The following is a 16,029-nucleotide window of genomic DNA, read 5'->3' as shown; positions in this document are numbered from 1 at the left end:
GTTCACTTGGTTTACATTTGCTGAGGAGAAAAGGAATGATGTGTGAAATGGAAGTTCTGGGCTCACCCTCACAATGCTCTGGAAGCTTCTCCTTGGCTTATGTATAATAGAGAATATGTTTCTCTTGTAAGAGTATTCTCATAGCCTAGGTGACTGTCACACACATTCAACACAAATGCAAGAGTGACCAAGAAAGTTGGGTGCGAAGTGGTTATTTTTTTTATTATCTCTACATTCAGAGGCCAAGGGCAATCAGTGCTGGAGTGGTTTTCAGGGGTAGCTTTGAACCTGACCCTGGCAAGCACAGAGAGAGTCAGTTATAATGCTGTAACATTATCTTCATTCTTGGAGAATATGGGATTGTATTGTCTAATGGTCACTCTTTATTCTGGATCCTGTAAAATAATGAGGTCTTGTGTCAGATGAGAAGGTGGATGCTGAATCCACATGGAATGTGTTCAGTGCCTTTGGTTGTGCTGAATTGCCAGGGAGAGAAGTGCCTATAAATGTGCACCCACTTCCTTGCCACCTTTTCCACACTCTAAACCAAATAAAGCTGTCACAGAAGACTCTGAATACAAAGAAGACTACTTCCTAAAATAATTTATGGCTACATACTCTGCCAATTTTGCACAAGATTTAGAAAAAGAGATCTGTTAAGCTGGTGCTGAGTAATTTAGACAGCCCATCTGAGGTTTTCTCCGGCAGCCTGATAATCCCCTCTCTATCCCTCTGAGGCAGAGAGCCCTGTGCAAGCAATGACTCCCATGGGCACTTCAGAAGAAGCTGGGAATGAAGAGAGGGAATACTCCCAGTTGAAGCAGTCAACCTTTTTATACTAATTTGTAATTGTCCTTTCTTCTCTTTCCTTCTACCTTCCCTGCACAGCTCTTGGCATTTAGACACCTTTGATCCATCTGCTGCTCCATTCTGTTTGATGCCTGGAGTCTCATATCCTTTCTGTGAGACTGTCTTTACTGTTCCCACCTCAGATTCCTTTCAGTCCTGCTGCTTCTTTCTCCACTGTAGATCCCTTTTCCTTCCTGATGTACCTCCTTTTCCCTGTGGTCTTGGGCAGCAACTTCTACTGTTGGATTCTGGGCTTGATCCCTCTCTTTCTTCCTTTCCATCTCAAGTGGGCTGGCGCAAATCTTCACGTGGAGTGTGGGGAGAAAATAATAATGTGGTGAAATCTTCAGCATACTGTACAAATATCAGTTTGCAATTTACACTCTGTATGAAGAATCACTGGAAATTCTGACATAGTGTCATTTTTCATGTAGATGTGCATCTTAGCAATAGCTCTAGATATTTCATGCATCTTGTTTCCTTTCAAAATGTCATGTTGTGTTTAACTGCACTGATAAAAGTTCTGCATCAAATAAATTGCACAGATATTCTGGTCTATTTGACAGCACAGGCAAGCCCTTCCCTATAGTTCAGGTTTGGCTTCCTTTTTAAAGGGAGATTGATGTACTAAGAACAATTTTCAAAGGTGAATGCAAAACCAGCAAGAAAATTTTTAGACAGTGAAAACTACATGATGACATGACTCAGCAAATACAGTGTGGAAGGGAAAATGAGACTGGTGAAAAATTGTAGTCCTATTAATATATTCTTGAATGTTATTAAGAGGTTAAAGATCAATCCTGAAGGGCAGAATAAGAAGTAGAGCACTTATGCTGCAACAAGGGAAACAAAAGAGTAAGGCAAATGTATTTACAGTGGAAGACTTAGGTAATGAAACAGGATGCAAACAAAAAATGTGTAATCAATGTCCATGGAGGAAGTCAGGCCTAAACTAGATCATGTCTTTTGAGGCAGTAACTATATAATTTAATGATGCTTCCTAGAAAGCAGATGAGAATCAGTAAAGCATGTTAAAATGCTATCAGCTCCCTCCTCCATCTCATGTGATTCAGTGCATTTGATTTTAAAGGGAAATTGTGCTTCAAAATATGGAAACATCTGACTCTGGCTTTCCTTTAAGAACTGAGCACCCAGCTGTAAAAGAGAAAAATATGTTCTCTAGCATTTGGGCTGCCCAGAACTTTATCAATTCTCTAGTCTTCTTGAGTCGAAACCCTCGTAGTAATTCTATTGTATTGTTTGTGTTTCTTCTGTTTAGGCTTGTAAATACTACAGTTCCCACTGGCATGTTGTGAACTACAAATATGAATCCTATTCAGAAGACTTTCGACACTTACCACAGTAAGAACTCGCATAAGTTCCCTTTTTTATTATTTTTTCCCATTATTTTTCTCTTGTGTTATTTGCTAAGCTTTGTCCATATTTGCACTTTCCTTTGTCTTCTGAGCTGTGCTTGTTTTACCGTATTTTTAGTGCCTTGCATTTTTAAAAAGGGGAAGCAAAGGTCCTTCAGAAAAGTTCAAGACTCTGCAGAATTCACTGGTATCAACAAACCCCATTAGTGCTGATTCAAATCCTTACAAGTGTATTTGTGTTCTCAGAGCACAGTTGATACAGGAGAGGTGGCTTTTCGTTTTCCTTAATAATGCATAAATGTCACTCACCTTTCACTGGGATTCATTCTCCTTTTAGTTACCCAGTGGAACAGAGAGTAGGATTTCAGTGCTTTATGGCTGTATGTACAGGAGAGCTGATTGTACAAGGCAGTGGAGGTGTGCCAGTGTCAGGGTAAGGGGCATTTCTTCTCTGCTTGGAGGCACACGAACATGAAAATCACTGGGAAAGTGCTGGGAGGAGCGGGAACAAGTTCCTTGACTTGAGTGGAAAGAAATGAAGAATTTTGTGCTCATTCCTACATGAGTTTCTACCCATACTCTTGTTTCTGGAAGGTTTGTGTCCTGCCCCTGAGGGAGGTTTTAGAGAGTAGTTACCAAAATCACCAAGTGCCAGAATGAGCTGTTTTACTGCCTCCTTTCCTGGAGTTTGAGTCATTAAAATTAACTGGATGAAAAAGGTTTTTACCTGCACATAGGACAGGAATGAATGAGTGCTCCAACCTTGGGTTGGATGGAAACCAGTACTAACTTCATTGCTGAAGAACTGAAAAAACTCATAAAATTGAGTCTTATGGCCCAGTTAGATGCTGTGTTCAGAGGGTTTTGCACTGCAAACCTTCCTGAAGACCTGCATTTGCTCCTGTAGGTTGATATTTTTATGAACAGCATACGTGGTAGTACAAAAAGCCATTAAGAGCAGTTTTGCTAATCAGAGATTATAAGCACACCCTTTCTTAAGTACCCAGCCTGCTGATTGGTTTAGAAAATTAATGCATTTAGTGCTCAAGGAAAATGTTTGTAGCACAGCAGTTTTCCATTTAACCTTAAATGTCTTCACTCTTATGAAATATGCATGGGGCAGATGTGGGTGCATTACTATTCACAAAAGTACATTTTAGCTGATTACATACATCCCCTTCTACAAAGGATATTTTAGTGTGGTGCTTAATGGGATTTGCTTTCATGGGTTCATGCTCCAAGGGTTCCAGGGTGTCTTACATCTTACTTTTTCCCCCCTGCTGGCACATACATTGTACTGAGGATTGCACTGACATGAGATCTTGTGTTTTGTGTCTCGTAGGGAAGGTTTGGGTGCCACACTTGTTGATATTTCAGACACGAAGTTATAGAGGTGGTTGTCTGCATTTTTTTTGCTGGAAACTGCCATGGCTTTTGAGCTTATCATACCTTTAACAGATCTGGTTTGAGATCCACCTCATTTCGTATTGTTTCCAGCCTCTTCTACCTTGATTTACACTTGATGTTACAAAGTTTGGTGTTTTAAACTAAATCTTTTAAAGAAAAATAAAGGGACATTCTATATCCTGGTCATTATACTGTATCTCACTGCTGATAGCTATGGATGCCCACTTTTTACTGGTTTGTGTTCCATTTGAAGAGACCTGCTGTCATACTTTTAAAAATCTGAACATACTCTCGTATCAATCTCTTTATAGGAAGTCATTGTATTGGCAAGCACTGGATGAGTGTTAAGTGTTTAGCTTTACATTGTGGGGAAGGAATATCATTTACAATACCAGGTCTAACTGTAGCTAAAGTAACTCCATTCACTGAGGGTGTGTTGAACTTCTCTGTGGGATTTTCCATGCATAAACAAGCATATTGGGACTCAGCAGCCTTCAGCAGTGCTGAAGGACTTCGTGCTCGGGTGTGCTTGAAGGCCTTGCTGTGCTGGGTCACACACTCGTGCAACAACTCGAGTAATGGCTGCACGGTGTAGCAGATTTTTGTCAGAGCAGTTCTTTCTGAATGCTGAGCCTTTGTGATTGAAAGCAGCTGCCGTGTGATGCTGAGCACCCAGGGCAGGCAGTGAGTGCTCAGCATGGCCACTGCAGCCCTGCTGTGGCACCAGGACAGAGCTCAGCGCCGTGTGCATGACAGGATCAAAATATTTAGCAATTGCTTTGGTTTTTCTCTGAGTGTGTTCCTCCTTGGAGGCTTTTCTCAGCTCTTTCTAACCCCTTAGATTCCTCTCTGTGAGCTCTCACTACCTCTTTTACACCATGTTTTATGCTTTGTGCCGGTGTGTTCTTGCTTCTTCAGCAAGTGGACGGGTGGGAAAAGATATGGGATTGCTTAGTGTGTGCTCTGCTGAGTGCCTGGGAACAGAAAGAGTCATTAGCAAAAATTCTGCTGCTGTTCAGAGGAAACCTGGAACACTTGGTAGATATTTCAGGTGTGGTGCCTCCTTTTTGTAAAAGAATTTTTAACAGCTGCTACTGGTTGCATTGGAAAACCTACAATGGTTTTCCATCACAAATATTCTGACTATTAAAGCTTTACAGATGTCAAAAATACCAGTGCATTGCAAATGAGACCATTGCATCTGCAAAGAGACCAAAAATTGGTATTGTATCATTTGTATAGAACAGTTACAGCTTCAGAGTCTTGGGGGGGAAAAAGATACATGTGGCTTAGGAAAAAAGTATTTTGAAAATGTCACGGTTTTAAAGGAGACAATAGGATCACAGCAAAAGGTGTACTGACATTGCCATGGGGGCTCAGTATGGTTACCTCCCTGAAATAGCAGGTACATTATTTGTTTTTAAAAAATAAATAAATACATTTTTCCCCCTCCCAGAAGTGAATGTAGACCAGAGAAACTGCCATCACATTCCTTTGAAATCGATCATGAAGATGTGGATAAGGATGAAGTATGTATTCTGGTTTTGGCATGGGTTGTTTTTTTCTACTGGGGAAGTTATTTATTACTTTAATATCAAATAAAGAATGATAATGGAGGGTCATTACCTCCTGTAAAATATTTCATATTTTAAATAGCTCTGAAATTAGTGGAACGGCTTTGTCTCATGTCATCCTATGTATGGGAGGGCTATTAATAATGTCTTATTTCAAAAGGAATGAAAGGGTGATTATTTGTTATCAAGCAGATATTCACACATTGCAGTTTTTGTCTTGGAATTCAGAAAACACGTCTGTGCAATTTTAACCTTGTCTTCCCTATAGGACACAACATCCCACTCATCTTCTAAAGGTGGTGGTGGAGGAGGAGGAGGAGGAGGATTAGCAGCAGGAGTTTACAAGTCTGGATGGCTTTATAAAGGGAATTTCAACAGCACTGTCAACAATAGCATTACTGTTCGGGTAAGGAAACAACATTATTCTTTCTTTATTCCATTTGTATTTATTTTCCCCACAGAGGCACACTTTTTTGCCATTGTCACTTAGCTGTTTGTATCTCGGGTTTGTATCTCAGGGTTGATTGCATTGTTTATATCTCAGGTTTGATTACATTGCTTTAAATTATAATAAAGTAATATTTCATTTGTCTGCAGAATAGTGATGGAAGTGCAGTCAGGAGTTACCTGTTATTTAAACCCTGTGAATAAAGTATCAGTGGAAATAATTTGCAGTACAGAAAAATTTTCATGCTTCTTCTTTCCCACACTGCAGTCATTCAAAAAGCGCTACTTCCAGCTGACGCAGTTGTCGGATAACTCGTACATTATGAATTTTTATAAAGATGAAAAAATATCTAAGGAGCCAAAGGGATGTATTTTTTTGGATTCTTGTACAGGAGTTGTGCAGGTAAGTTCCAGTTTATTTCATTGTAGAGTTTTGGATGTAGGATGCATTTGAAAAGGCAAGTGGAAGGACACGTTCATTAGCAGAATAATGGTCTCATTAGCAGTTTCAGGAAATGAAACCACCAATGGTTTTGCTCTTTATTTGGTGCAGATGCTCAGACTGACAAGTTACAAAAAAGCACAGCTGAATTATGGTAGCAGACCATGCACACGCTCTTTGTCCATGGTGAACATGAGAAAAAACATTGTGAAATGTTTGGGAGGGGTTTCACTGAAATTGTTTTCTGAGATGTCAGATTTTACCTCATGCTTGCTTGTTGTGGGGTAAAGAGATTCAGCTTACAAAGCACTGCCTGTTGGGCAAGTGTGAAATGAATCTTGTATCCTGAGCCTCCTTGAAGGTCATCACTTTTGGACATGATAGAGAGTCTTAATGGCATCAGGTAGGACAGAACCTTATTGTTTGTTATCTAGAAATGTCTAAATCCTTTTTTTTCTATTGTTGCCCTTAGACTGTGTTCTTAGCTTTTTTCTCCCATCTTGTTCTTCCTTTTCTCTGATTCTTATAATATATTTCTCTTTTTTTCTTTTGTTTTGTTCTAAACAAGAAGTTACCTTGAATGGTATGTGACTATTGACTGATCTAGCCCAATGTGTCAGTGAATAAGGAAATGCCTTTTATTTAATCCATATGTTACAACTTAACCAGTAGAGATTGGTAACAGTGCTAGGCAGGCTGATTTGAGGATTGCTTTGAAAGAAACCTTTCAGATAGCACAAGGGAAGACCCCTGATAAGATGTTTTCTTGGTTGTGGTGTCCCCCCTTTACCTCTAAACCCCTCTGGAGCAAGAAAAGTGATCAGTTCCCAGTGATTCACCTGGGAACAAGTATTTGCTGACGGTCCCCAGCTCGGTGGGCAAAGGCCATTGTCCCAGTGCTGTTCAGAAGGGTGTTTGTTTTCCCAAACGGGTAGGAAAGGATGGAGATAAGCATGTAGGACAGTGATGTTTGCCAGTGTCAGTCCATTGGCTTTAGAGATGCTCACAAGTAGCCTGGAAGTGTAGCAGAAGCCACGGAGGAGACTCTTAGAGAGAAACCCTGGTGAGAAATTGCTGCTTGCTCCTGCCTGCAGCAGGGGCTGTCTTGTAAGCTGGGTCTCAGCCAGAGCTCCAGTCCAGCCCTGTAGGGTCTTGTTATGTACATAATTAATGCCACCCCAGAAGGTACCCTGTCTGCTGTGTTGTTTCTCATGATGCTCTAGGATTGCAGAAATGGTTTGACTGCAAGATTTCAGCCCTTTTTGACCAACTTCTGACAAAAGAAAACCTCAAGAAACCTTTGAAATCCTCCTCTCCCTGAACCTTTGACAGCTGCTTTCTAAATCTACAGTGTTCCTCCAGATTGTCCCACACTGATTGCATAGTGGGTTCTCCTCTTGCCTGCCCCCAAATACAAGTTTCTGTGATAGGTTTTGATTGGCATTTACCATGGAACTCTCAAATTGGAGCTAACTTAACTAGAAAGAAATTAGAGTCTTAGCCAAGAGTGTACTAGTCTGTGATGGACTAGGAATCATAGGGCTAAAAAACAAAACCTGGCTTAGAGTTGCCATAAACAGGGAGACCAGAGAATGCGGAGAAAGAGTTGGGTAAATCTGAATTTTTAGTGAAAAAATGTGATATGTACATTGTGATTTAATGAATTTTAATACTACTATAAATTATTTTAAGTCTCTGTGAATGACTTTGTGCTCCTGTTTGATTGAGGTAGAATATCAAAATTGTAGTAAATATCCCAGAGAAATCATCTCCAGATAAAATACAAAATGCTTCCAAAACAATTCGTTGGTTTGGAAGAATGACCCTGCAGGCATTAGACTTGGCCTGATGTTTCATTTGTAGCTCATTCATAGTCTCTTTTTTGAATCTTGTATTACTTCTTTCTGAAAGAAATTTTTTGAACTTGAAATTAATTGTTGTAGATTAGAAGTCAAGGTCCATATACCATATGGAAGGAGTTTTATAGAGGAGCAAACTGAGAAATGGTACGCTGTTGGGGTTTTTTCCCCTTTTAACTGATCAGGAAGGTAAAATAGTTGGCTTTAGATTTGAAACAAAGACTTTGCTGTAGATCTCATCTGCTTGCCAGAAGTCTGAAGTGCAGATGGAAAAGTGGATATTGAAGTTTTCCTGCTCTGCCTGATGTTTTTAAGGTTCAGCATGCAAAATGTATTGCTGTATTAGATAATGTCTGATAGTCTTTCAGGACCTGATTTAAAGATCTTGGCCATGTCATAATGGGAAATATATAAAATAGAAAATAAACCCATTCATTTTAAATGCTTTTGTCTTATCTGAAGTAAAATTGAAACAGAGTATTCTTTTTTATGGATTGTGCATAAACTGGTGTACATAATTTACTTTACAAGTAACCTGGCTTTAAATGTTTTAAATGGACATTACCTAAGATCCCTGGCATAGTTTTGCTTGACTTCTAGCTCTTAGTCAAGCCCTTATATAATTTTATGTATATATAACAGGTTTCAGTGAAGTTTTAGTCCTTGTTTTACATTATCTTGTATGTATGACTGGAGGAGAGGAGTAATTTCAGGATCAGGATAAATACTGAACACCGAAGAACCAATTGCTACAAAACCCAAGCCTGTTCTTACTCTGCACTTGATGAATTAAAATTTATAACACCAAAAGAATATTCACCTCTATAAAGTACTTGAGAGGAAAATTTCCCTATCAAGAGAATTTCCAGTAGCAGAACTGAAAAATAGCACACATGCACACAGACAATCCCAAGTCAGTTTGAAAAGCCAAGATTTGTCTGACCCCATTGACCCAAGTAGCTCCAGAAGAAGTAGTTCAGTCTCAAGTGATTCCTGATCTGGGTCATGACATGTAATATAAGAGCTGGAGTGAGTGATTAGCAACAGATTGGGTAGGAATCTTCTAAATCATCTCTGCTGCTGGAAAAAAATGTTCATGGAACTTGCTTCTCAGTGTCCTGGGTTATCATCCTCCTCTGCTAATCAGTATCAGATTTTGCCTCTGTTCCTCCTAAATCAAAGTATCACTATCATCTCATCATCTGGCTTAGAAACCCCTCAATCACTTGTTCATATAGAACTGTGCAGAAAATTACTTCCAGGGTGCAGAACTACAGGCAACCACTGTGGTGATATTTGAGACTGTTAATGAAGAAAAAATGGAGTGAAATGACCAGTTATGAGGTGGATGATTTTTTTTTTTTTTCATTTGTCAGCATCACTCCAAGGTTAAATCTGTCAACAAAGTGATGGCAATCTTCTGGAATGTTGAGATCAAAATGGTGGCACTGATGTCCATCATCAGTCAGCTTTAAAAGTTCAGTGAAACAATAGGGGATAGAATGCATTACTGTCCTCTCAGATATAAGCAAGGTGGAGAGAAAATTGATGCAACTGCTTCCTTAAGACTAGGAGATATGTGCCTCACTAATTGGGTAAATTGAGAAACTAAGCACATTATGTTAGATCCCATCACTTTATTTAATTTTACTGAGCTGTTTCAGTAGCTAAGTACCTGTTAATTCTTATGAAAAAGAAATTGATAGACTTATCATCTCCTGCAGGTAGAATCTGGTGACAGAGAACAGCTCTCAGAATTCAGTCTATTGCCAGTGTACTGGGCATTTGTTCTTATTTTGTGCTTGAAAAGGATAGCATTGCAATAACTGACCAGCACTATACCTCACCTTTGCTTTTTATGAAAAACTGTTGAAATCCCCTAAGTTGTTTTTAAAATCCATCTAAGACAAAAGTAGATGTGGGAAGTACCCATTGTAATAGTTACTGTGCAGGAATTTGTCCTGTTGCAATCTCCTGGAAAGTCCTGTTCCCACTCTCCCCCAAATATTTATATAACTTAGCAATACTTTGATTTATCTTTTTGGGTGTCGGGTGTGCTGGTCAAGTGTAAGAGCTTGTTTTTTAGAGCTGTTCTCTGCAGACCACTCCAACTCATGTAGAAGTGCTGCATTTTGTGACCAGAGATTTTTTTTTGTTCCTCATGGGAGGTATTCCCTTCTGAACCATCGTCCATCTTAGATTTCTGTGGCGAAATATAGGGCATATGTCTGGCCACAGAAGCTCTTAAATGCACAAATTGACAGAAATTTGTGTTAATATCACACTATTTGAATTTTCTTTAAAGCCACTGAAGTTTGCTTAAATGTCATTTTTAAGGAGTGGCCATATACAAGTCCATAAGATGGATGCCTTTGTCACTACCTTTTTGTATTAGTTCTAGTGTTTATTTTTATTTTCTTTTTGTTCCAACAGAATAACAGGCTTAGGAAACATGCCTTTGAGTTGAAAATGAATGACCTCACATACTTTGTGCTGGCAGCTGAAAATGAGCAGGATATGGATGACTGGATTTTTACTCTCAACAAAATCCTGCAAATAAATCCAGAGGGAACCATTCAGGAGAGGAAGAGTGCAGATCTCACTGATCTGAGACTTGGTAAGAGTGAAATCCCTTGTATTGCCGGGCGTTTTTAAACAAGTGAAAACAGTGGAACCTTCATATGAGTATTTAATCATTTGAACTGCCTGAGTCTGTAATGGATTCTGTACCTATTGATTCCTGACAAAGCAGCACCAGTCTTGGCAATCCTTGAACAGTTTCAGCTAACTCCCCTCAGATCATTTTCCAGCAGCTGGAGGGGAGGTAAAGCTGTTCCCACAAAGTCAGCAGGAGCAACGTGGCTCCACTTTGCATATGCAGCTCTTTTTCAAATTTAGTCCTCTCTGTCAGTGATCTCGCTGGTACTTTGTGTTTTACTGTCCTGGAACTCTGAAGCTTTAAAAAGGTTTTGTGCTGGAGAGTGGTTTGATCTGTTCTTTTTCCAACATTATGCTTTCTTTAAAAATCTGGAGCTAATAATTTAAAAGAAAAAAAAAAACCCAGCTGTGGTACATGGCTCTTTCTCTGCAAGCTTATTGACTTTTGCCTCTTGCTTTTTTGAGCTTGCATATTATGCTCTCACTGTGGAAGAAAGAATTGGATGCTCTGTTATACTGCAGTCTTCATGTGGCAGTAACTCATTCCTTCACATGATAAATCCACATACAGTTTGGATGCACTCCAGCTGAAATTCTAAGGCTGAAAACACTTGAGACCATAATACAGATGTAAAATGCGTGTGCTCTGAGCTGAGTCAAAGCTTTGCATCCATATGCATCTGAATCTTTGGGATGTTCAGAGCTAATTGAACTCTTTAGCCTGATGTTTATAGTAAGTTCTAATTTTGGAAGGACAGGATACTCATAGAGACAAAGATGTTTTTAGAACTTGGAGGCACAAGAGGCTTTCACTTCAGAATCAGAGGAGTACTTTTGAAAATGTGACCCATAAGGAATATTAATAAAACAGGAAGAAATATGTGCATAAGAGGTCAGAGACACAGGCTAACAGAAAACAGAAGTCTCTACTGATAAAAAAGCTGATAACAAGCAACAGGAATGTACTATAGAGTTAACTTGTCAAAAGACATGAGGCTTTCTTGGCAAGAAGAGCCCTCAGTGACTGCAGTGAGTTCTTTCTCAGGGGGCTGAATTACCACATGAGAGCAGAGCACCCCCTGGTGAGCTGGGTAAAGCCCAGGGCTTGTGTTCAGTGCTGTTCTCTGGACCCACAGGTTTGCAGCTCATGGAGTCCAGACTGCATTCCTCCCTTTCCCAGAGAGAGGGGAAGGTCCTGCCTGCCTCCCTTTACTGGGAATCCAGAATCTTTGGTTGGAATAAACCCTTGGTGTTGCATCAGAAGGGACTGAGAGGAAAAGGTGTCTTTGTCATGGGTGTGAATATTTGTCATGGGTGAATGTGTGGGATGTTTCACTGAGTAGTCAGGCCTGTTGTTTGGAAGCTTAAATATAGACTAAGATACAGTGAACAGCAGTGAGAGATGAGGTTGAGGAGAACAGAGGTTTACAAAGCATTGCTTCCATTTGGAGAGGTGATGAGTCCGAAGGGAGTAAAAAGAAATGACATGGAAATATGGGGTTTTATCTTTTAAACCCTATGGTAATAACAAGAATAATAAAACCATTTTGTGTTTATTTTTCCTTCTCTTCAAGACCCTGCAGAACCTCCAGTGAATTATGATTGCTCTCAAGAAGAGGCAGATTCTTCAGAGAGCACCTTGCACCCAGACTTCACAAAAGTAATGGATGTTACACTTTTCTTTATGAGTCTAATGGAAAGAACTTCCTAGGTGAAAAATGCCTGCCAATACCTGATCATTAATATCCTGAAAGGTTGAAAAATATAGCTCAGTCTATTACAATTGTAAGAGACACAACAAGTGACAGGAATAATCCTTTCTGAGCAGCCCATCCTTTTGTTTAAGTAAGAAAATATCCATCAGATACGAAGAGAGTAGGTGCTCCACAGTGTGTTTTGATTTAGACCTGTGAAGGGTCTAAATCAGAATCACTAAGGGTGTGGTCCTCTCAGCTGTGTGTGAAAGATTTGCTCCTCTGAACTGCATTTCAGTAGAATCTGGCCCTTGGAGAGCCAAGATTTCCTGTGTGACTGGCAGGGAAGTGAGCTCTGGACTGCTCATTGCCTTCTGTAACTTCATTGAAAGATGCATGTGCTACCAGGGGAGGCATTTTGTCCTCTGGAGCTCATAAACTGCTTCATGTGGATGAGATAATTGTGTAAGGTGCTAAGAAGCTTTTTAATGAAAAGCTAGATTGGAAATGCTTCACTGCTTTCTCTTAAACGAGTGCACAATCTGTTTGTAGCCTTCTGCCAGTGAGCTGCTCTAGATGCTGTCTGCCTACAGAGCCAAATGTTGTTTGAGGATGTTACACAGATTTGAACTGAAAGCTGTCTATGCAATTGAGGACAGAATTTTACTGTAGGTCATATTCATATATGTGAAGTGGTCACCTAGAATGTGAAAAAGAAAAAAAAAAAAAAAAAACAAATCACCAAACAAAACAACCAACCAAATGAAATGGATCTGAGTTTATGTATTAAGGGCAGCAGAAGTGTCTGACCATCTTGTCTGTGGGTAGATTCTTTTTAATGGTTTGGTTGATGCAGATATCTCAGAGGTATATTGCAGATATCTCAAAGGCCGCTGGTGCCTGCAAGGCCATAGGAGATGGTCAGCTTGCTTTCTGATGCTCTTCTTGCCCTTTACATGGGTAATTCCTGTTCCCCCACCCTGGCTCTAGAGGCCTGGCTGCAGCAGTGCTCTGTGGCCTTTCCCTAGTCCCATCCTGGTCCCATCTCTATCTAATCCTGGCTACCAGAGCCACATCCAGAGGCGTCTGCAGGTCAGGCCATGGGCAGTGTGTGTTGGGAAATGAACACAGAGCTCTTGGTCCTGCTGGGCTGCTGCTGCTTGTTACTTAGTGTGAAATGGCAATACCATGATGCTGTGGGAGACACGAAACATTGAACAAGAGAATATCCTGTGCCATGTCAGCTACGGCTTGTACTCAGTCCTAGGCTACCAGAAAAGATGGACACTCGTAATATTTCAGAGATTAATTTATTTTTTTTTTAAGTTAGAGAAAATCAAAGTGCAAAGAAAGACTGAAGGAATTGAGCAGTTGGAATATCCCATGGGCTCTCTGAGGGGAAGGGAATGTGGAGGGCTTACTTTACATATTGGATAATGAGCTTAACTAGTGAGGAAAAAGGTTTTTGCAGTTAGACGTAAGGATAAACTTTTAGAAGGTAGGTTAGAACAGCACCAGGCAGTTTCAGAAGGTGGAGTTGGTTTTGTCAGAGAGCTTGCTGTTAACTTAAGCATGTGTCAGAAAGGAAATGGGTATGTCTGATGTTCCCTGTGGCACGGGGTGGGTGGGAGAGGACTGCCAGCCTTCCCTTTGGGTGGCACTGCAGTCTGTGTGCCTGCTGAGCCTGAGGGGCATTTGCTGCTCCCCTTTCTGCCCTCCCCTGGCTCAGGTGTTTTTCTGTGGGGCTGGTTTGTTGGGGGGTTATTTCCCTCAGCTTGGGAATCTCTAAACTGATTTTGGTGCAGAGATCTGACATCTTCCTCAATGGATAGCGTATGTGAGCATACAAAAACTTGAATTACTTAATTGATCTGTTTTGGGATTCCTTAGAAGTGTGTCATGGCCTGAAAAGCCCTGCTTCACAAGCAAGGAGTGCTTGGAGGTGCTTGGGGATAACTGCTGCAGAAGTGGGAAATGTTACAAGGGAAGCATGGATCACTCATGTAGAAGTCCAGGAGCTCTATGGATTTCTGTTCTTGTGCAGAAAACTAATTTATTTTCTGTCACCACAGTACATCACAGAAACAGAAGAAACAGTGAAAGCCTCTCGAAATGCAGAGCGACTAAACCTGTTCTCTTTGGATCCTGATATAGCAGTAAGCAATATTTCATTTTTCCTTTTTTTTTTTTAATTCTTAGAAGTTTTAAAATACAGGTGGCATGAACTAACTGGGTTAGCTCAGCCAGCAGAGTGGGTTGCACTTCAGGAAGCCGCTGGGTATACCCAGGGCTTCAGCAGTGAGGAGGGAGGGGATCTGTCTGAGTCCACAGAGATTTCTGTACAGACTCTGCACTTGGACTGCAGGATGGCTGAGGATGGCAGTGACCTCTGGAGGTCATCCAGTTCAGCTGAGCTAAGCTCTCAATTAGTTCAAAACAAGCATTAAAGCAAAGTTTAACATTTAATGTTAGGATTCAAAGAAAGTTATTTCTTGCACTGAATGTGATGTAAGTGGAAATTTTATTTTAGCTAAAAAGAAGGCTTAAGTAACATTGGGATATGTGTATATTTAAACTTGAGCCTGATGTCAATCAACTATAAGACCTTTATTCAAAGTACTAAACAAATTGAAATTGTGATGTGGTATATAAGTAATGGGACAAGTGGGAAATGCCTAGACTCTAATTCTAAATGTACTGTTAATAATTTGAAAATGTGAGGGTTTTTAATCTATAAGAGGGAATTAAAAGATAAAGTTTTAGAAACAGTAAATAAACAAGAAAGAAGTCTGTTTTAAAATTATAGGAAACTAATTTAAATCCCTAATTCTGCATCTGACATTATATATGCCCTCAGGCAATCTTTTTGGTTTGCTTCCTGATCAATAAATTAGGAATGATACTCATTTACTGTAGTAATATGAAGAGACCAACGGTGACTTTTGAGGTTTTCAGGTGTTTCAGTGGTTGCAAAGACCTTTAAGAATCTTCATTTTGGAATATGATGCTTTTTCTTGTGTATAACAAATTGCCCTACTTATTTCAGGCCTTGAATCCTCAGAGAAAGGAGTTTGCAGGGACAAACTCAGTGATAAAGCCATTTGAAGAAAAGCCTGCAAAGAGGATCCTGGTTACCTGCAAATCCCTCAGTTGGAATCTCCAGGCCTGTGTTACTGAAAATGAAAATGATCCCTTAACCAATGTGAGCTTTTCTTCTTTCTGTGTGATTTTTTTTCTTTCTTTTTTTGGTTGGTTTGTTGGTTGGGGTTTTTCTTCTTTTCATACATGTGTTATTTTGGAGAGAGAAGTGAAAGAAAAGCTGTATCACAAATGCATAGTGCTCCCTTTGGACTGAATAACAAAACTGATTAAATAGATATTTTGAAGCTGATTAGTATTGCAGACTTTTAGCTGTAGTTCAGTGAAGGATTAAAAATGTTTCAAACCTTTCAAAGTTCTTAACAATTGCTATAAGAAGAACAAGTTTAAACTGCCAAGACCTATGTAGGGATGCAATGGAATATCAGCTGCTGGTGAACTGGGGGTTTTTTGTTGTTTTTCAGGGACAGACAAGGAACCAAGCAGATAAAGTTACAGGAGAGAAGGCAAAATAGAAAGGACAAGCTGTTTCATCTAGTGGAAAAACCCAGCTAAAACCAGGACAAAACAGAAAATTTTGCTTATTCTTACTGTAAAAAAAAAAAAAAAAAGGAAAAATTGAAA

The 16,029-nt window shown here is 39.9% G+C and overlaps 1 protein-coding gene across 19 annotated transcripts in view; it reads left to right on the top strand.

Moving 5' to 3' along the window:
• Positions 1–16,029, top strand: part of DOCK10 (dedicator of cytokinesis 10) — a 145,353-nt gene that overhangs the window by 70,600 nt on the left and 58,724 nt on the right. For all 19 annotated transcript variants that reach the window (XM_038145324.1, XM_038145323.1, XM_038145329.1 and 16 more), the window contains exons 4-11: positions 2,129–2,211; positions 5,089–5,161; positions 5,475–5,612; positions 5,922–6,056; positions 10,388–10,571; positions 12,187–12,272; positions 14,379–14,462; positions 15,353–15,508. In XM_038145324.1, the coding sequence (XP_038001252.1) occupies positions 2,129–2,211; positions 5,089–5,161; positions 5,475–5,612; positions 5,922–6,056; positions 10,388–10,571; positions 12,187–12,272; positions 14,379–14,462; positions 15,353–15,508 (939 nt within the window). The remainder of the gene's footprint in view (positions 1–2,128; positions 2,212–5,088; positions 5,162–5,474; positions 5,613–5,921; positions 6,057–10,387; positions 10,572–12,186; positions 12,273–14,378; positions 14,463–15,352; positions 15,509–16,029) is intronic.

This window comes from Motacilla alba, chromosome 9, assembly GCF_015832195.1.
Source record: "Motacilla alba alba isolate MOTALB_02 chromosome 9, Motacilla_alba_V1.0_pri, whole genome shotgun sequence".
Taxonomy (NCBI): domain Eukaryota; kingdom Metazoa; phylum Chordata; class Aves; order Passeriformes; family Motacillidae; genus Motacilla; species Motacilla alba.
This window is presented reverse-complemented; position numbering and strand designations above follow the sequence as displayed.